The sequence below is a fragment of the Rana temporaria genome, chromosome 5 (genome assembly GCF_905171775.1).
Source record: "Rana temporaria chromosome 5, aRanTem1.1, whole genome shotgun sequence".
Taxonomy (NCBI): Eukaryota; Metazoa; Chordata; class Amphibia; order Anura; family Ranidae; genus Rana; species Rana temporaria.
The window spans coordinates 157,899,559-157,920,243 of NC_053493.1; the positions used below are offsets into that span (position 1 = coordinate 157,899,559).

At 42.2% G+C, this 20,685-nt stretch overlaps 1 protein-coding gene across 1 annotated transcript in view; it reads right to left on the reverse strand.

Annotated features, from left to right (window-relative positions):
• Positions 1 to 20,685, reverse strand: part of MLH1 (mutL homolog 1) — an 88,990-nt gene that overhangs the window by 23,625 nt on the left and 44,680 nt on the right. The window contains exons 10-15 of the mRNA XM_040353296.1: positions 20,249 to 20,342; positions 16,359 to 16,512; positions 13,021 to 13,394; positions 7,575 to 7,726; positions 3,492 to 3,600; positions 856 to 919 (exon numbers count right to left, since the gene is read on the reverse strand). Of these exons, the coding sequence (XP_040209230.1) occupies positions 856 to 919; positions 3,492 to 3,600; positions 7,575 to 7,726; positions 13,021 to 13,394; positions 16,359 to 16,512; positions 20,249 to 20,342 (947 nt within the window). The remainder of the gene's footprint in view (positions 1 to 855; positions 920 to 3,491; positions 3,601 to 7,574; positions 7,727 to 13,020; positions 13,395 to 16,358; positions 16,513 to 20,248; positions 20,343 to 20,685) is intronic.

The window sequence follows — 20,685 nt, forward strand, 5'->3', positions numbered from 1 at the left end:
ATACATAGTGGTACTTTATGAAAATTATAATGAACAAGTCCACTGAAATAACTTGGGGGTAAATCTACCCATAAGAAAAAACAAAGCTCACTGCCCTGCAGCTTCCAATACAAACTGGACCCAGAACATAAATCAAGCTCTTCAAAGTATAAAACAAGAGCTAGGTACTTCTGCAAACAGCACAATTCATTTAAAACAAAGTTTTAAAAAAAGGTTTCCATGATTTGGAAAAATAATATATACCAGATACATTTTCTGGGTGTGTCATAATCACCATACAGTATACTGTTTATCCATTGGAACCTTCCATTGACTGGGGCAAGGGGGAAAACCAAGGACTGGGGCAAGGGGAAAAACCAAGGACTGGGACAAGGGGGAAAAACCAAGGACTGGGACAAGGGGGAAAAACCAAGGACTGGGGCAAGGGGGAAAAAACCAAGGACTGGGGCAAGGGGGAAAAACCAAGGACTGGGGCAAGGGGGAAAAAACCAAGGACTGGGGCAAGGGGGAAAAAACCAAGGACTGGGGCAAGGGGGAAAAACCAAGGACTGGGGCAAGGGGGAAAAAAACCAAGGACTGGGGCAAGGGGGAAAAAAACCAAGGACTGGGGCAAGGGGGAAAAACCAAGGACTGGGGCAAGGGGGAAAAACCAAGGACTGGGGCAAGGGGGAAAAACCAAGGACTGGGGCAAGGGGGAAAAACCAAGGACTGGGGCAAGGGGGAAAAACCAAGGACTGGGGCAAGGGGGAAAAACCAAGGTCTGGGGCAAGGGAAACCCAAGGACGTGGCAGGTCATACTTTCAGCTTTTCTTTGGAAAACTTATTGCCATAATATAAGTTTCAGAAAATACTTACAGATAATTTCATAATACCAAAATTTCCAAAATCGTAAATAAGAATTTGATAGAAGAGTTCTCGGCTATTGAAAAGAAAACAAACAAAAAAAAAAGTTAAGCTTGGTACACACGATCAGATTTTCCACGGACAAATCGTAGGACTTTTATCCGAAGGGCGCTGGCCAGGAATTTGGTAAAATAACTAAAATAATTAGCTTCTAATGGTCTAAACATATTTTTTCATGTGGTTTCAAGAGCAGCTTAGGAGCCATCTTGTTAAAACAAAATGTTGAAGTTAAAATTAAAGTTCATGCTTGTGGACATAGATTTTTTTTTAAAAGATTTTTTATTATGGCCCCTTGCACATTATTCCAGATTGTAAATTAAGAGTCTCAGGCACTGAGGCTGGGTTCACACTACTACACTACTTTCATCCTACTTTGCTCTGTGTTCAATGTTTCCCTATGAGAGCGTCTTGTAGCGTCCTACACAAGTCGGTCCGACTTTGAAAATGCTCCCTGTACTACTTTTGGTCCTACATTGATCCTACTTCAGCCCATTGAATATCATTGAAGTCGGACCAAAGTAGTATCCTGTTCATGAAAGTAGGATGGATGTAGGACCAATGTAGGATAAATGTAGGACCAATGTAGCAGAGCAAAGTAGGATGAAAGTAGTGTAGTAGTGTGAACCCAGCCTCAAACAGCCAGGTAAGATAAGGCCAAGGGGGGGGGGGGGGGCAGTTTATGTTATAATGAGACCAATGTCTCGTGTTTCAAATGAACAGAAACACGTTCATTTGCACGATTTAGGAGATATCCCCTGCCCCCTGCATGTGCCAATGTCATCGTCACATGCGCACTAAAGCATTAGAGGCACACCGCCTGGCATGGGATTGAGCCAGCACGAGTACCACCATAGCAAGCAGCTGACCATGGGGGCACTTGGAGAAGAGTTGGAGCCAAGAGCGCCAGCGGGGCGGAGCATATAAGTATACATGTTTGTTATATAAAAAAAAGGGCTTGAATCCAAGTTAAATCCACCTAGCATGCATTTGAATGCGCTATAAAAAAAAGTGGATTTTTCCATTGGCTAATCTACACCCCCACTAGTCTAAACACTTGAGACATAAAGGGAGTACACATTCTATCCAAATAGGAAGGGAATTGCTGTACCTTCAAGCAACTCCATCCAGTAGGGTGAATACTGGTAGACATGTCGCAAACTATCCTTAATTCAGTCTGCTTGATCTCCTGTACCCATGATTACTATCTACCTCGTAACTACCTAAAGACAGCAAGGCGAGAAAAAAAAGGGAACTGAATTTAGAGTAGTGAAATTCTGAATATCTATTTCATATACTGTACTTCCGGCATTCTTGAACCCGTAAAAATGAAAGGAAAGTTTGGGCAATTTAAATTCCCACCTGCACGTTGGCATGTTTGCAGGTAGATTAGTCAATTTTTTTCAGGGGTGCTGTCATGGAGCTAAATTTGAAAGTTTTGAAGTAGACCTAGTCAACAGTAAAAGCAATAGAGCAGGGGTATGGAATTAAAATTTACAGGAGGTCCAGTCGGTAAAATTTTCTTCAAGCAGGTATCTGAATCGCATGTTTAAGCAATGATCCTTTAACTCACAGCCCCCCAACATTTATGTCACAGCATCCCTCTTAGATCAGTGTCCTCAGTCCCCCACTGTACATCACACACCCCCCCCTCTCACTTTACATCAGTGTCTCCCTTTTACATCAGTCTCCACGACAGTTACCCAATTCCCTTTACATCATATTTGTCCCTTCAAATCAGTGTCGTCTCCCCCCTTAACCTCCTCTACCTTCTTAACAGTGACTCCTTCATAGGAGTGTCCTCACCCCCCCCTCCCCCATTCATAGCAGTGTGTACTCAGCCCTCCACCTTTCACACCTATATTTTACAGCCTCACTCACAGTCCTATCTTACACAGGTCATGTCTGAATGAGGGGTGGGAGCTACTCAAATGTTCTAGTTAACAAGCTGGTGATTGGTTGCTAGGACTGCCCATCATCCTAGCAACAAATTGCACGTTTGCAGACCCTGCCCTCCATCCAGATCTGCCACCCCTCCTTGTCCGCTCTCTTGCTGCAAGGATGACAGTGCGGCAGCTGTGGAGAGAAACAGTGGAGAAATCTACAAGGCGGCCATAGGAAAAAAAAAAAAAGAGACCAGGCACCTAAGTGGCCCAACTATGGTTATCCGGATGGGACTATGACTCAGTCACAATCTGGACCACAATTTAGTGATGTCTGCAACAGAGGGAGCCTTTCCTGGAGAAAATGGTGCTCAAAGTTCACTCCAATGATGGCCACATGTCTGAAGGCCTTGGTACTAGGTCATATGACCTCTTTTGAAGGAGCATACTGAGTGGTCCTTCCCAGTAACCGAGAACATGTGACCAAGTGCCTAGTCTTTCATGTAGTCCACACTCATGGAATCCTGGAGCAGCAGGATTAGCAGCAGTAGCAGGGAAGACGAGCATTTTATTGTCTCCGTTTCATTATTACTCCAAATTGGACAAATTCCAAATTTTTCAAAAACGTCAAAAAATTATGTCCACTGGTGTAAAAGTCACCCATGAGAAGTTATGCCAGCTAATGGTTCTAGTAACTGTTGTTTGTACCTCAGTTTTGTAGTATTAAGCAGATAGAGTTTTGTTTGATATTGAGCCAGTGCCCACTGTGGACTAACACAGCCTACAAAAGAGTGATGACGCAGCATTTCCTGCAGATCTGTAACAAGATCAAACATAAAGAAAATAAGATAAGTACTGGCTGGTGTAGAGAAATTCAATTACATTCTTAAGACACTTGATAACAATCAGAAGAAAAGCAAATTGCTGTGGAAGGCTTTTAAAGAGGACAAGCCAAACAATTAGTGGATAAAATAAAAAAACTTTGTATATGCCATTGACAAGTTCCACAGCTACCCAGATGAGTTCATTAGATTCTGCAATTATAGCAAAGCAGCGTACAACCTATATTTAGATATGCAGTTTGATTGGTAGGAAAAAAAGTGTTCAAATAAATCATAAAACAATAAAAAAAATTAATGTTAGAACATGTGAGAATAAAATATCATCTTACAAAATATCCACCTACAGAACGTCAAAGATGAACCCAGGTAACTGCTAAAGACACGGTTGAAATATACAATAAGGAAGGGTTCTACTTACCAAGAGATTGCCATTTCTGTGCAGTTAGACTAAGTTTCCACTAGCAGCAATCCTTGCTCTCTGATTGCAGTGGATTGCTTTTCAGAGGTAGTTGATAGGCAGTGAGGAAGTGTGTGTGGGGGGGGGGGGTTGGGGGGCAACGCACGTATAAACATGCCCTTGCTCTTGTAAGTTAGGTCTTCAACCACTGAAGCAGCAACATTGCTTGGTCCAAACAATAAATTGGGCAAAAAGCATCGGCACACAGATGGGATCACAGGCATCATGCATTAAACACAAACATGCATAGAGAAATAAAGAAACTGATAACAATAATCTTTGTAAATATTTATTTTCAAAATACAATATAACCATATAAATCTCCTCCTGCTGGATCCACTGGTAACCGGCACCTGACCCACACGGAACCGAACCTTATATAGGCCAGAACTGGCTTCCAGAATCTTCCACTGTGCCACCTGACCTTTGCTGACCAATTACTGTCCTTTCCTTAAAAACTTTCAGAACCCTCCACAACAGCTGACCTGAGTGACCAATCCCCTTTAACCTCATACTTTTACCTTTCTTCCTGACCTTTAATTGACCCTACTGACCTAAATAAACCCGTCTGACCTAAACTCCCTTCATTAATCCCCTTTAACCCTTACCTAACTGCCCATGCCGTGATCCCATGCAGAAAGGAGAGCCTAAACGGCTACTCCCATTCTTTTACTTACTCAGTTCCTTCCTCAGCATGAACATGTCAGCATGTTCACCGTTTATATATAAAGTGAGGGAAAAAGGTATTTGTTCCCCTGCTGATTTTGCCCGTTTGCCCTCTGACAAAGAAATGATCAGTCAATCATTTTAATAGTAGGTTTATTTTAACAATGAAAGACAGAACAACAACAAAAATATCCAGAAGAACACATTTCAAAAAAGTAATTTGATTGCACTAGTCCCTTGAGGCCCTATGGAGCCAAATGCTCCTTTTAAAAGGAACTCTAATTTAACCCTTTAAAGTCCTAATTTTTCAATGAGTTAGCGTGACTCAAAATGTGCGCTCTACCAAACGGTGGAGCAGAACGTTAAAGGGATTTAAGGCAGTGTGTGCAAATTAGTGAGGCTATATAAATGTCTAATATATTAAATGACAGATGTACCAAAGTGCTATACAATCCAAAGTGCCAACGTGCCTGTGCAAATCACTGTAATAATTACAAAATTATATAGCATGAAAGACAGCTCAAATCTACATATCCACAAAACAAAAATAAATATAAATAAAAATACACGAACATAAACACAAATGCAACAAAGTGCTATGCAATCCAAAGTGCTAATGTGCCTGTGCAAATCACTGCAAAATAGAAAAAATATGCGCAAAAACAGCTTAAAGTTCCATTGCAAAAAAAAGAGATATCATTAATATGTTGGGGTGCCTGTGCTGCCCCTACTGGTATAAAAATTGTGCAGATCAACGGGAATGCAGTTAGTGCAAAATAGAGTCCTTATAAAAAGGTAAACAAATCCGGTTGTCAGGTGCTGAGTGGTTCTGAAAGTGCTTAGTGCACAGTGTAAGAAATTTCTCCTAATCTCAGCTTGTTACCTATATAAAAAACACCTGTTCACAGAAGCAATCACTCAGATTCCAATCTCTCCACCATGGCCAAGAACAAAGTGCTGTCCAAGGATGTCAGGGACAAGAATGCAGACCTATACGAGGCTGGAATAGGCTACAAGACCGCAGCTTGGTGAGAGGGTGACAACAGTTGGTGTAATTATTTGCAAATGGAAGAAACACAAAATAACTGTCAATCTCTTCGGTCTGGAGCTCCATGTAAGAGTTTCATTGATCATGAGAACCGTGAGGAATCAGCCCAGAATTATGGGAGAATCTTGTCAATGATTTCAAGGCAGTTGGGACCATAGTCAACAAGGAAACAATTGGTAACACACTACGCCGTGAATGACTGAAATCCTGCAGCACCCACAAGGTCCCCCTGTTCAAAAAAGCACATGTGTAGGCCTACCTGAAGTTTGCTAATGAACATCTGAATGATTCAGAGAAGGACTGGGTGAAAATGTTGTGGTCAGACGACCAAAATAAAGCTCTTTGGCATCAACTCAACTCGCTGTGTTTGGAGGAGGAATGATGCCTATGACCCCAAGAACACCATTCCTACCGTCAAACATGGAGGTAAAAACATTATGCTTCTGAGGGTGTTTTTCTGCTAAGGGGACAGGGCAACTTCACTGCATCAAAGGGACGACGGACGGAGCCATGTATCATCAAATCTTGGGTGAGAACCTCCTTCCCTCAGCCAGAGTATTGAAGATGGGCCGTGGATGGGAATTTCAGCATGACAATGACCCAAAACACACTGCCAAGGCGAAAAAAAAAAAAAAAGAGTGGCTCAAGAAGAACCACATTAAGGTTCTGGAGTGGCCTAGCTAGTCTCCAGACCTTAATCCCATTAAAAAAAAATATATGTGGAGTGAGCTGAAGGGTTCCGAGTTAATGTCAGACTCAAAACCTTAATGACTTGGAGAGAATCATCAAAGAGAAGTGGGACAAAATCACTCCCGAGAGGTGTGCAAACCTGGCGGCCAACTACAAGAAACGTCTGACCTCCAATTGCCAACAAGGGTTTTGCCACAAAGTCATGTTTTGCGAAAGGGTCAAATACTTTTTCATTCATTAAAATGCAAATCAATGTATAACTTTTTTGAAATGCATTTTTCTGGATATTTTTGTTGTTATTCTGTCTCTCATTGTTAAAATAAACCTTCCATTAAAATTATAGACTGATCATGTCTTTGTCAGTGGTTAAATGTACAAAATAAGCAGGAGATCAAATACCTTTTTCCCCCCTCGCTGTATGCTCTGCAGCAGGGCTTACTGGTCCTCCGATACCGAACCTCCCTTTCCCTGTGCTGGCATACAGGGTTTACAGGAGGGCAGATCAAGAGAATTTCAGGTACCTACACACAATGATTTTGAAAAGCATGCAGAATTTGCAGCTTTTAGGTGAATTTTTGGAAAGTTAATTCTATGTACAATACTGGGCCTGGACCTATCTTTACTTACAGTGACCCACAGTCTAGCTAGTAGCTACCCATACATTAATCATTTTTTTCGTTCAACCATTGTGTTGAACAAAAAAAAAAAATTACTGGATTCCGTGTGGATGGGAGAATCACTTCCGCTGTGCTATTTCGTTCTGACGGCATAGGAGCCATGATCGTTCATGAAAAACCCAACAGAATAACCAACGTGCTCATACATCGTGCTGAACTGGCCAAATTTAGATCCATGTAGGGCTGTTTTAAATGCGCTGAAACAGATATGATATATGGAATCTGATCTCCAGTTTATACACACCAGATACTGTATAGGCATATACTGTATATTGCTCATGTTATTTCATTTAAATATTCTAATCATAAATGAAAGCCTAGCAAACCATAAAATCGATATGTTTTTTTTCCCCTAAGAAAAAAAGGAAACGGTTAAAGAAAATAAATAAATAGATATATATATTTTCATACTTTTTTGAGCACGGTCCTCTATTTCCTTCTGCAAGTTCAATATACTGATTAAACTGATGACCCTCCTTCTAGGTGTGGCAGCCGCCGTCACAGTTTTATCAGCTTCAACTTCTACCATCTCAGTATCAGAATCACGACGTGGCCTCTTCGTCCTGTCATAACATATAGAATGCTGATACAGTTAAAGTTAAAAAAGTAGCAAAATATACTAAACACAGTGGCTGGGTTCACATTATTGCGAATTGGATGCAGGGATTTCTCTGCGTCTAATTTGCATAGCAGGAGATTGTGACTGGCTCTCTATGGAGCTGGTTCACACATTTCCGCAGAAGCTCCGGTGCGAATTGCGCAGGAGGCCTGTGCGTCTTCTGGTCCGTTTCAGGTTTGAATTCAGCCAAAAATTCAGGCTGAAATGGGACCTGAAATAGAGACCCCCCCCCCCCCCTGCTGTGAGAGGCTGCGTTCTCCAGTGTGAACCCAGCCTGATGGAACACTTAAGCCCAAGAGTACATAACATGGTTAATTCACAAAGCTTTAACACAAGGATTTAATTTGAATTTAATTAGACAAAATGTAATGTAACCACACACCTGCAATTTTCAAATCTCATTGAACTCAGCTGAAATGAAGTGTCACTTTTATCATATAATGATTGAGCCAAGTCACTTCAATAGGATAATACAGCTGTAAAAACTATCAAATGCACCAGAACACTCCACAGTTGAAGTGGGTGTCAATCAACAGAAAAAAGGCCCAAAGACAAATATAGGTCCCCTTCGTATATACTGTATTTTCCAACTGAATAAGGTAAAAACCACACCAGACTTGAGGGTCAATGGGTTCTAGATTGCAGAACAAACTGGGGGAATGAAAATGTCACACAACCCCTTAGGCCTCATGCCCACGGACATTTAAAAAAACGGACTGTAAAGCTAGTACAGACACCAGGAAAAAAGCAGCGTTTTTAACGCGATTTTTTCCCGCGTTTTGCATTGAATTCAATGCATGTTCCCTCTGGAAGCCCATTGATTTGAATAGAGGTTGCACCAGAAGTCGGATCAAGATGATCCGACTTGCGGGGCAACTCGTGTGTTGAGAATCTTAAGGGGAAACCCGCACACAAAAAAATAAAAAAATAAAATGTACATTTTTTTCACAAGGTTCCCCCCCAGGATACCAGTCCTTTCGGTCTGGTATGGATCTTAAAGGGGTTGTAAAGGTAAAAATGTTTTAACCTATAATTGATCTCTGTTATACACAGATATCGAAAAATGTTATCACTTCCATTAAATTTTTTTAATTTAATGGAAACATTTTGTCATTATGCTTAGCGGCATCGCGCATTGCCATTTTTTATTAATCTCGCCTAACGAGAACGAGCAACGTTCTCGTCCACACGCTGCCCACTAGTAAACGCCCATTCCCGCCTCCCCAGCCTACGCAGCACCAACAGGCGTATCTTCTATTAAGAATTAGGGGCAGAGATACGACGGCGCATCCGTGCACTTACGCGGCGTATCAGAAGATACGTCGGCGTAAGTGCTTTCTGAATCCGGGCCATAGCTTCATAATCTTTTATTCCAGAAGAAAGATCTGCTGGCATGAATCACTAACAGCCCAGAATATCAAGATGGGATGTAAAGGGATTAGGTTCACACTGGTCACCCAAAAGAACTTCTTATGGGCAACAGGCGTCCGGCGATTCTGTTTGCGTGATTTTACCGCAATTCGTCAGGCGTCAATCGTGGCAAATCCGCCCACAAAACGAAACGCCATGGTGTGAATGGAGCATAACTGATTTTCTGTTATTACAAAGAACAGAAGATCATTCAGGTGCAATATCACTGAAATCTACTTGAGGAGCAAGTTTGGTAAAGATCCCTGGGACCAAAGGGGAGTGCTCTGAATGGGGATATGCAAATAGGCACCCTTTAGGTCTTAACGCCAAGAGTGATTTGGGGGGGGATTAGACAAAAACTGTATCCATTAGAAAATTCTTGTTTTAAAAGGAGTTCTATGGTCACAGCATATACTTTCATTCAGCATTGTGATCATACAAACAATAGTTATTTTGACAGAAAAAAAATCTTGAAAAATCACCTTTCATGATGAGAGTGCTGCCTATCTGTTGACCATCCATTTAATCAACTTATTCGATTCCCTGCATGCTTTGCAGATTCTCCTCTACTGTCTACTTATCTGCCATTCTGAATGTCGATGTGTGTCCGACAGGCTCATGGAGATAATTGTCAGATCTGCAAGCACTGTGACTGGAGAGAACCTGGAGATAGGTACAGCAGGGATTTATGCAGATCCTGACCTGCAATGAAGAGTTGCATGATGACTCCTGGAGTTTGCAGCATGCAGGTGATAACTTTGCAGAGTAGCAGAGTGGCGGGAGAGCTCTCCCTCCAGAACCAAACCACTCCGCTGTACTGGTCAGCAGGTCAGGCTTTCTCCTACCAGTTCTTGCAGGTCTCCACAGAGACATCTTTCAGCTTGTTAGCTTCTACAGCTAGGGAGAGGCACACTGACAGTGGAGGCATTGCGGGCTGGGCAGGGACATCCAAAAGGCCACATGTGGCTCTGGGGCTGCAATGTGCCCAGGTCTGGTTTACCCCTAATTGTTTTGAAATTTGAAAGGAACCTTTTTCACTGTAAAAGTTTTTTTTCTTGTCTGAAATATGATCTAATATAACTTCCAGCTCAGGGCCAGAAAGGTTGTCTGAAAAAAGAATGCCAAAGTTTACTTTTGAAGTGGAATCCCCAGCTAGAACTTTAAAACCCAAAGCCAGGCAAACTTAGATAAAAGCAAACATCCCTTCTGGTTCTGTATAAGCATGGACAATAAACCACCTAGCCTTAACGTGGGGAAAGAATCTAGAAAGACCACATTCTAAATTTCTTGCCATGCAGGTTGAGGCAAGAACCGACTTAAAATTTGAATGGGTAGATTCCCATGCACGCTTAAGAAAATCTATCCTTTGTTTCATCTTTTAGCAAGCCCATGTCATCAATGGGCATATCTTATTTTTTTGAAACTGGAGAAAGAAAGATGCATCAAGCTTAGGCATCTTATTTCAAATGAAAGAGAAATCAAAGTGGAATCTTTTCAGCATCTAGAAAAGGAAGGCCTCTCCGGATCCTGCCATTCCTTCTTGGAGTCCGATAGGGCCTTGTGTATGGGAAAAACAACCCCTTTGATCATGCCATTGGTATGTACATAGCTTAAAAAAGCTCATCTATGTCTTCTAAGACTAACGTTTATTTAGAGACTCCCCTGGTTGCTGCAAGCTTTTCATCAGCAGCCTTTGACTCTGAGGGACCAGGGCCACTGTCATCTTCCTCCTCCTCAACCTCCTTTGTGACACCAAGAGCTGTAACCTTAGAGGTAGAAACTGATGTAGATGGCTGAAACCCAGGCTGGCTAGGTAGTTTCAGATTGGTAGGAGTGAATTGTTGCCAAAAGCTCTTACAAGCTGTAGACAATTTAACCTTAACATGGAACTTCAATCCACAAAATTAGCGAAGCTCCTCTTTAAATTATAGGATTAATACAAAATGGGACTTTTCCAAGATTAATTAATGTTGGTATTACAGGTTGCACATTCGGAGGAACCAGGAGTTTACTTTTTTTCCCAATGGATTGGCCTACAGATTACAATACATGGACACTAATAACAGCCCGAAGTGCTATACCAAAGTCTAACAGTGCATATACAATATATATAACCAACCACCAAAAAGTGGTCCATTAGGAAAATGCATAGAAACGCCAGTGTCCAGTCAGGAGAATTGAGTCAAAATAGGCAAGAGGAGAAAGGCTCACCCACTTTAGTTTTGCCGGTGCCTGCCACCGCCAAACCTACTGCTGCCTCAGTATTTATTCTTTCAGAGAGCGCAGAAAGAGCATCAAGCTATAGCGTTCCTGTCAGAGGAAACACAAACTCGGGTAGTCTGAGGGGAATCCTTCTTTTAAATAGTTGTATGCCAGTGTTTCCTGTGTTTTGTGGGCAGAGCCACACTTTCTCATGTGCTATCCTGAAAGCACCTAGGCAAGGAAAACAGACAGGAAGGTTGGGCAACAGGGATCCAAACACACTGGACTATGAATAAGCGTCATTGCACTGGCCAGCACTTTGCAATAAGACCTAGGTGACTCCTGGTGCCGACATTTCTGCTTGCTGCAGCAAAGGTGACTATAGGAGGTAAATAAGTAAAATTTCAGGTAATCCAACCGTAGGTATTTAGAAATACATTTTTCCAATTCTGAATGAATAAAAAGCAGTACATAGATTTCTCTCCTGGATACTATTTTATCCATTGATTATTTTTCTTTTAACCACTTCCCGACCTCCTCATGTACATATACGTCAGCAGAATGGCACGGACAGGCACAATCACGTACCTGTACGTCCTCTGCTAGACGTGGGTGGGGGGTCCGATCGGGACCCCCCCCGGTACATGCGGAGGTCGGGTCCGCTCGGGGAGCGATCCGGGACGACGGCGCGGCTATTTGTTTTTAGCCGCTCCGTCGCGATCGCTCCCCGGAGCTGAAGAACGGGGAGAGCCGTGTGTAAACACGGCTTCCCCGTGCTTCACTGTGGCGGCGCATCGATCGGGTGATTCCCTTTATAGGGAAGACCCGATCGATGATGTCATTCCTACAGCCACACCCCCCTACACTAGTAAACACACACAAAGTGAACACTAAATGTTACAGCGCCCCCTGTGTTTAACTCCCAAACTGCAACTGTCATTTTCACAATAAAGAATGCAATTTAAATGCATTTTTTGCTGTGAAAATTACAATGGTCCCAAAAAGGTGTCAAAATTGTCCGAAGTGTCCGCCATAATGTCGCAGTCACGAAAAAAAATCGCTGATCGCCGCCATTAGAAGTAAAAAAAAAAAAAAATGCAAAAAAACTATCCCCTATTTTGTAAACGCTATAAATTTTGCGCAAACCAACCGATAAACGATTATTGCGATTTTTTTTACCAAAAATAGGTAGAAGAATACGTATCGGCCTAAACCGAGGAAAAAAATAAATTATATATGTTTTTGGGGGATATTTATTACAGCAAAAAGTAAAAAATATTGCATTTTTTTCAAAATTGTCGCTCTATTTTTGTTTATAGCCCAAAAAATAAAAACCGCAGAGGTGATCAAATACCACCAAAAGAAAGCTCTATTTGTGGGGAAAAAAGGACACCAATTTTGTTTGGGAGCCACGTCGCACAACCGCGCAATTGTCTGTTAAAGCGACGCAGTCCCGAACTGTAAAAACCCCTTGGGTCTTTAGGCAGCAATATGGTCCGGGGCTTAAGTGGTTAAATTGACATTCTTCCAATATTGGCATGGGAGTGACATGAAAAATAAACCATAAAGAAACTGCAGAATTAACTAAAGAGAAATTAAATAAGATTAAAAAAGGCGCTCCATTACCTTGGTGGTTCACATGCGAATGATGTACTCGCTACAGCATTATCTTTTGGAATTTCACATTCCTTGGTATTATCAGCAACCTGACAAGCATCGAGCATTTCAAAATCATTAATCTCTTCCACGGAGGCATTCTGTGACAATCCTGTGTCCCCTTTCTGATCTTCAACAACTTTAGATACACTGATTTCAAGAACACTAGGTGGCTGTGGTCTGGCTAAGGGCTGAAGAAAGGCATCCAGTTTCTGCTCTCTGGCATCAGTGCGTACCATTTGATGAGCATACACTTTATCTCCAGACTTTTGAGATGTAGAAGATGTGCTGGATGTAGGTTTCACAAGTTCACTAGCACAGATAGATGCTCCTGGCAACATAGTCTATGCCAAAAATAAGAACAATAAAAGACACATTGGAAAAGTATATACAAAAACATGACATCTCATGATACAGTACAGAATGAAAATCACTAAATAGGTAACAATTCACTGGACCTCAGTTCAATAAAGGGATAAAGCATATTACAGGTTTTCTTAAAGCTGAACACAGGGAATTTTTTCCACCATGCAGTGGGGCTGTGTCCGCTCTGCATGGGTTAACTGCCTGTTTTTGTCTAGGGCATTGGAGAGCCGAGATATACTCACCTAATCCTCCCAGTGCAAGACCGATCCCTGCAACTCCTACCCTCGCGTGGTTTTGTGCAGTGGACCGTTCCTGCCATCATCACGGCATTAGACTGTCTCTGGACATGAAGACATCAGGAACAGTCCACCTCTGGAGGATCAAGGGGTCGGGCGAGTATAGGCTTTGTGTTCACCCACAGCCCCACTGCATGAACAAAAAAAAAAAGTTGGCTCACCAGACAAGAACAATCTCTGTACAATCAATGCAAGATTTAGCCAATCAACTTAAGATTTGCTAAAAAGTGTGTGATATGAGCACCTACCTGAACTATACAATTAACAATTGGACAAGCTGTAAAAAAAAAACATTTATTCAGAGATCTACAAAAAAAAAAAATTTAAATCTGTGTGCCATTTTAACCCTTAAAGCGGATTGTAACGGTCAGGGGTTAACGCCATTACGATATTCCATTCCACCAACCCAAGACAGCTTCCGACACTCCACAATCCAGCAGACAGGACCCATTGGATTTCCCCCAGAAGAACGAGACACACACAGCTCTGTTCTCTGGTTCTAAACAGAATGACACTTTAATGGTAAACTCAAGTTTCTTATATACAGTTAGAAAGCATGCTGCAGGAATCAAAGGGACGATGACACACTCCACCCACATCACAATGGGTGCCAACGAGTCCCCCTCAATCCACATCTTAGACCGACTTCTGACTCCGCGATAAGCTATTCTCACCTGCTACACAATACACATTCCTTTAGTGAAAATAAGTCAGACGTCTGACCTTTAGAGGGTGTTAACTCACAACACATATTAGCATCAATAGAACTTTCACACAATACAGGGTTAGTTAGCATAGCACCATGAAATATCTTAGGAGCCAGGCTTAATTAACACAATAAACAATAGAATGCAATCACAGCAAGCTTTCATCACTACAGCCAGGTAGCTGGAGGTGATTAACATCAATTAACATCTTAACAGTTTATGTTCCAAATTGAAGGAGACACTCTATTGACCCGTTGTGTTCAGAATGAACAACTACCTGTAATATTTCAAGATATCCTGCAGTACATTATGAATTCTCATTACTGTCCCATCTCATGTAATTCAAGACATAATTTCTCAGTCATCCTATGCCCCTAGTGGACATAGGATGACCCTAGACCCAAGAGTCATTGGTGAAGCTGAACCAGGAGTACCCCGTATCCTTCAAGAGCCTCTGGGTCCCACGGGCCATACCGTTACACGGTGTTCCACCCAAAAATTGAACTTCTGCTTTTCAGACCCACCCCCCCTCCCCCAGTGTCACATTTGGCACCTTTCAGGGGGGGAGCAGATACCTGTGTAATACAGGTATTTTGCTCCCACTTCCTGGCATAGATAACCCGAGCCACCAGTGGGTATCTAAGCCACATCCGGCACCTTCTCCCCCCCGCTGTCTTCTGGGAGACACACAGGCCCCAGAAGATGGCAGGGACCAGTGGGATAGCGCAGCACGGGTTGCACATGCACAGTAGGGAAACAGGAAGTGAAGCTGCAAGGCTTCACCTTTCGATTCCCTTACCGAAAACTCACGCTGCGCTATCTTACTGGTCCCTGTGTGTCTCCCAGAAGACAGCGGGGGGAGAAAGTGCCGGAAGTGGCGTAGATACCCACGGATGGCTCGGGTTATCTATGCCAGAAAGTGGGAGCAAAATACCTGTATTACACAGGTATCTGCTCCCCCTGAAAGGTGCCAAATGTGACATCGGGGGTTCCGAAAAGCAGAAGTTAAATTTTTGGATGGAACTCCGCTTTAAAGCCACTACAGAATGTAAAACTCTACAGTGATAACCAGTATGTAAAAATATCTCAATAATTACTTTTTGGTAGGCATTACAGTTTTAATATATCAGAATAAGAGCTCTTTGGAAACACATTATATTTCTCCTAAAATGTAATTAAAAGCCAAACTTGTTTTTAAGTTTGATTGAGTGGAGAGGGATCAGGATGTCAGGTTTTTATTGCTGTCTGTGTCCTCATTATGGAGATTTACCCTCTAAATTTACCATCATCACCAAGAGTGAAAGTTAAAAATAAAATCCTATAATTTAGGTTGTCACCAGAAAAGGAATAGAGGGGAAATCTTTCAATGGGGACACTAGTTCTGGTGACATCCAAGGATTCCCTCACTTTGGAGGGGCTTTCTCTTATTTCCCGTTTTGGCTATGGGACAGGGAGTGAAGGGAAATCGCCCCCAATGGGACACAGATGACACCCCCCCCCCCTTTGCCAAGATGAAAAATAAACATCTTTACTAAAGTAAAAACTTTTTAACAGCACACCCCTAATTAGAGCACATACATTACAGCAAATATACTTATGGAAACTGGAAAGGGAGAATTGGTGAAGACCCTAAAGTCAACTTACATAAATTGGAGAAGACTTAGAATCCGACAGTTTTTTTTTCTTTTTTCGGTTCGATTTACACAACATTCATATTGGACCTGTGTGGGCTGTGTTTATTGTCTTGTTTGCATCACAGCAGCTTAAAAGTCAATAAGAATGCAAAAGCAGTTTGATATGGGTCAGAAGCACCTCTAAAGGACATAAACAGCATCCAAAAATGCAAGTTAGAAGCAACCAATACCATGCAGCGTGTGCCCTGGAAAAGGTCCTTTAGCTACAATTGAATACTAAAAAGCAAAACATTAACATGCATCACCTGGGTAAAATACATCCTTGAGGAATTTGATCCCAACAACTTGCTCTCTACGTGTTGCTGAACTTTTTCGATAATGGTTTCTTCATGTAGAAAATGAACTTCATGCTTTGTTGGATGAACATTGACATCAACATTCTGAGGTGATATATCCAAACTAGGAAGGTTATTAGAAAGAAAAATGAATACTGAATAACTATTGTCTACGATATAAGAATACAACTTAAAAATACGTTTTGTATTCATTGTAAAAATCTCTCTCTTCATTGGGGGCGGCGGGACCAGATCTCTAGTTATAAGCTCTACCCTTGCTTTAGGCCCCTTTCACACTGGGGCACGGACGGCATCAGTGGTAAAGTGGCGCTATTTTTAGGGGCGCTGCTAGCGCCCGAAAAAGTGTTAAAAACACCCTGCAGCAGCGCTTTGCCGGCACTATAGCTCATTCACTTCAATGGGCAGGAGCTGTATACACACACCGCTCCTTCACCGCTCCAAAGATGCTGCTTGCAGGACTTTTTTACTGTCCTGCTAGAGCATCACTTCAGTGTGAAAGCCCTTGGGGCTTTCACATTGGAGAGACAGCAGCGGCTCTTTCAGGGCGCTTTGCAGGCGCTATATTTAGCGTTATAGCGCCTGCAAAGCGCCTCAGTGTGAAAGGGGTCTTAGTGTAGCTAGCAATCTTAAGGGAAATATACAGCCAATGGCAACAAGTATAAACAGCACAAAAATTAGGTGGGATCTGTGAACCCAATGGATTCAAGAAAACAATTATTTGTACAAAAATGAATACTCGACAAAAGCAAAGTATCGCTCGTATTTCAATACACAGAGAAGGTAAAAAATGGAATATCAGTAGAATGGAAGTGTACACATATCTGGAGGTTCAGTTAAGATTTCTCATGTGGTCGCCCTATCTAAATTCATCCAATGAAAGTACCTGGATTTGACTTGGCATCAACCTCTTGTTAACATCCCCACCCAAACATTAGCACTAGGTGGCAATCGGATATGCTGTATACCAGTGGTGTATTTAGGTTTTGTGCTGCCCCAGGCCTGACTAAATTCATACAACCTCTAATTTAAATATGATCCACCCCTTCCTGTCAAGGCCACACCCCTTCCTGTTTAAGTCCTGCCCTGAAACTTTCCAGTGGGGACACTAGTTCTGAGGGCCTGGGGGGGGGGGGGGGGTTCCCTTAATCTGCAGAGATTTCCTCTCACTTCCTGTTTAGCTACGGGGCAGGAAATACATTTGTTTTGCCATCCGTACATTACTCTTTAACAGGGGCTATAACCATCCCTTACTCAATCCAAAATGGAAAAAAAAGTGTTGCCTAGGGTTCTACTTTAAGCTCAAATGTCTGCTAAATTTATGGAGGACTAAGAGGATATAAGTATGCCAGTGGTGCAGCAGAAAACATTGTAGCACAATGATGAATGTATGTGGGACAGGCATTGAGCAAAAGAAGATTTGGGAGCACAAATAAATCCATCTGTTTATTTTTCTCATCAGCAATCAACAGAAATAAAATTAAGATTCCCCAATATGTACAACTGACACAAGCAAAGGATTGCAGGAGAGTCCTACTACCTACCTTCCAGGTATAGGTGACAGTGTCGGTGTCCTTTGTCTTTGCGCCATCCCTTTCATACTTGGAGCAGTGCGGCCGCTTTATGGGGGCACCAGACCGATTTGTCTTGCGGCCCAGTCCACCTCATAAGACTTGCCTCGCACTAAAAAGTGTAGCACAAACCGGCGGGGACTCTTTTCATGCTGCCCCCCTTCAAAGCGCTGCCCTAGGCCTGTGCCTCGTTGGCCTAGGCCAAGATACAGCGTTGCTGTATACACACACATGTGCTTTCAAGGAAAATGCGTACAGGTGGGGAGAGCAGCGTTAGTAGAGGTGAAAACGGCTGGTGTTACACTATGCATTCACTAGCCAAGGACAGGAAAGAGACCAAGCTTTATTGTTCAACTGCATAAAAGAAACAAAGTCCCCAGCTTGGCTTGTACAATCTGTCAGGGCTTTAAAATTGGCAAGCCCGGACAAGAATACTAGTCCTTTATAAGGTAAAACAGCTATATGCATTTCTGATTTAATCATTTTATTAAGCAATACATCTGTTACATATTGGGTTTTGTTTTTGAAATTTAAAAGCTCATATAATGTATGGTACGTTCAATATGTTTCACATGTAACACCTTGGCAAGCAATAGAGGAGAACTACGGTAAGTATCAATTTGTTTATCAAGGTATTATTCTGTTGGCTGACTGGTCAGTGTTTATGTATTGCAAAGGTAAAAATAAAAATAAAAATTAAGGTTATGCAAAATTCTATGTAGTTGTGCACTGGGTAGGGATTAGAGTTCTTTGATGATTTCTGGTTTGCCACAGAAAGGTCGCAGCGAAGCAGTTGGAGGGTGCAAAGAGTAAGTTGCATCAGTCTCGTCGATGGAGTTGGTTACTCGAGAGTTAGTTGAAACCAAGTGGGTGAAAAAGAAATCGGGGGGCTAAATGTGAAGGGAAAAGGGAAGAGACTGTGGGAAAAAAGGGTGAGCAGGGTGAGATGGTGAAGGGCTGAGCATATGGGTTTGGGGGGGGGGGGGGGGAGTGGAAAAATGGTAGAGGGTACTATTGGTCTTTCAGTCTTTTTGGGGACTATACATCCTACATCTCGACTACTGCAGCTCCCTACTCATTGGATTACCTCTACATAGGCTATCCCCCCTTCAATCCATCATGAATGCTTCTGCCAGACTCATCCACCTTACCAATCGCTCTGTGTCTGCTATTCCTCTCTGTCAATCCCTTCACTGGCTTCCGCTCACCGACGAACCCCAACAAACTAAATTCAAAATACTAACAACTTACAAAGCTATCCACACTTTAGCCCCCAGCTACATTACCAGCCTAGATTCAAAATACTGACCTCCTGCTCTTTAGCTGCCTCGTCACCTCATCCTTAGCTCGCCTCCAAGACTTTTCCAGAGCCTCTCCAATCCTATGGAACTCCTTACTCCAACCTGTCCGATTATCTCCTACTATTAGCTTTTAGACAATCCCTGAAAACCCTTTTCAGAGAAGCCTATTCTACACACACCTAACGGAAGAGGAGGATCATGGCTGCTCTGTGTTAAGTATAGGGAGAAAGTGAGTGTGATGTGAGCCGAGGGTGGGACGGTGAAAAACAATTCTGTAACACTGGGGAAACTGTCCAGGGTGAATGGAAAAATAAAGAATGTGGTAAGGAGGCAATGTAAGAAAGAGTTGAGTTTGTAAGCATTGCTAAGCATTAGGGCTCTCCCCTCTTCTGAGAAAGTAAGGTCATGCCAATAGTCCAATAAATAGCATGTTTGGCGATATAGCTCTTGCTTGTTTTGAGAGAAAAGAATGAGGTATTCCATCTTTAAGATCTCTTCTACCTTATTGAGCCACATTGCTATTGTGGGTGGGGAGGTGTCTTTCTATTTTGCTGCAAAGCAGGTAGAGCTGGGCTATTTTAGGCAAAAAAAAAAAAATGCGATAAAATAAATAAATAAATAAAAAATTGATTCACGATACGAATCAAGGTTTTTATCCCCTATGGACACCGCGGCGGATCCATGAAGTCCGCCTCGATCCTGGGAAAAGGCCGTGGACTAGGCTGAAGTCACGGCCTTGCCTAAAAAACCCTGCCCGCAGCTCGCCGCGATCCTGGGAAAAGGCCGCAAGCGGCCTCGCGGCCTTTTCCCAGGATCGCGGCGAGCAGGATTTTTAATGAAGATAATGAATTCAGGTAAAAAACCTTTAGCCTTTACAACCACTTTAAATTGTTCACTTTCTTTGTCAACAGAATGTTACACCAGTGTACAATACCAAGCGGAATCATTTTATTACGTTTACAATGCTCACCTCAGATACAAGAATGGATGGGTGTTCTTTGGCAAATAAGCAGCGTAAACGGTTTCTATAGCTTTCTTCAAAGCAGTGGATTCTACAAGCCTTGCTGCAAAAAAATAACAAAAGAACTGTAGCTTGACCAACAGTATTCCATTTTTATTCAATAGATAAAGGGATACAAATATGAAAATGAAGATATGGATAATAACTATTAAAATGCACATAAAAAGATGTATACCTTCAATTTAGAAATTGAGCACTGGGACGATTGAAATGCCCACAAAATAATCCCATTTTGGAAAGCAAACAACCCAATGTATATTATATGAGCCATAATGAGTCTTTTGAACATGTAACTTTTTTCCCCTCAAGTTTTAAATGAAAAAAATAAAAAATGTAATACATTTTTTTTACGGCACTGACAGGCGCTGATGAGGATACACTGATAG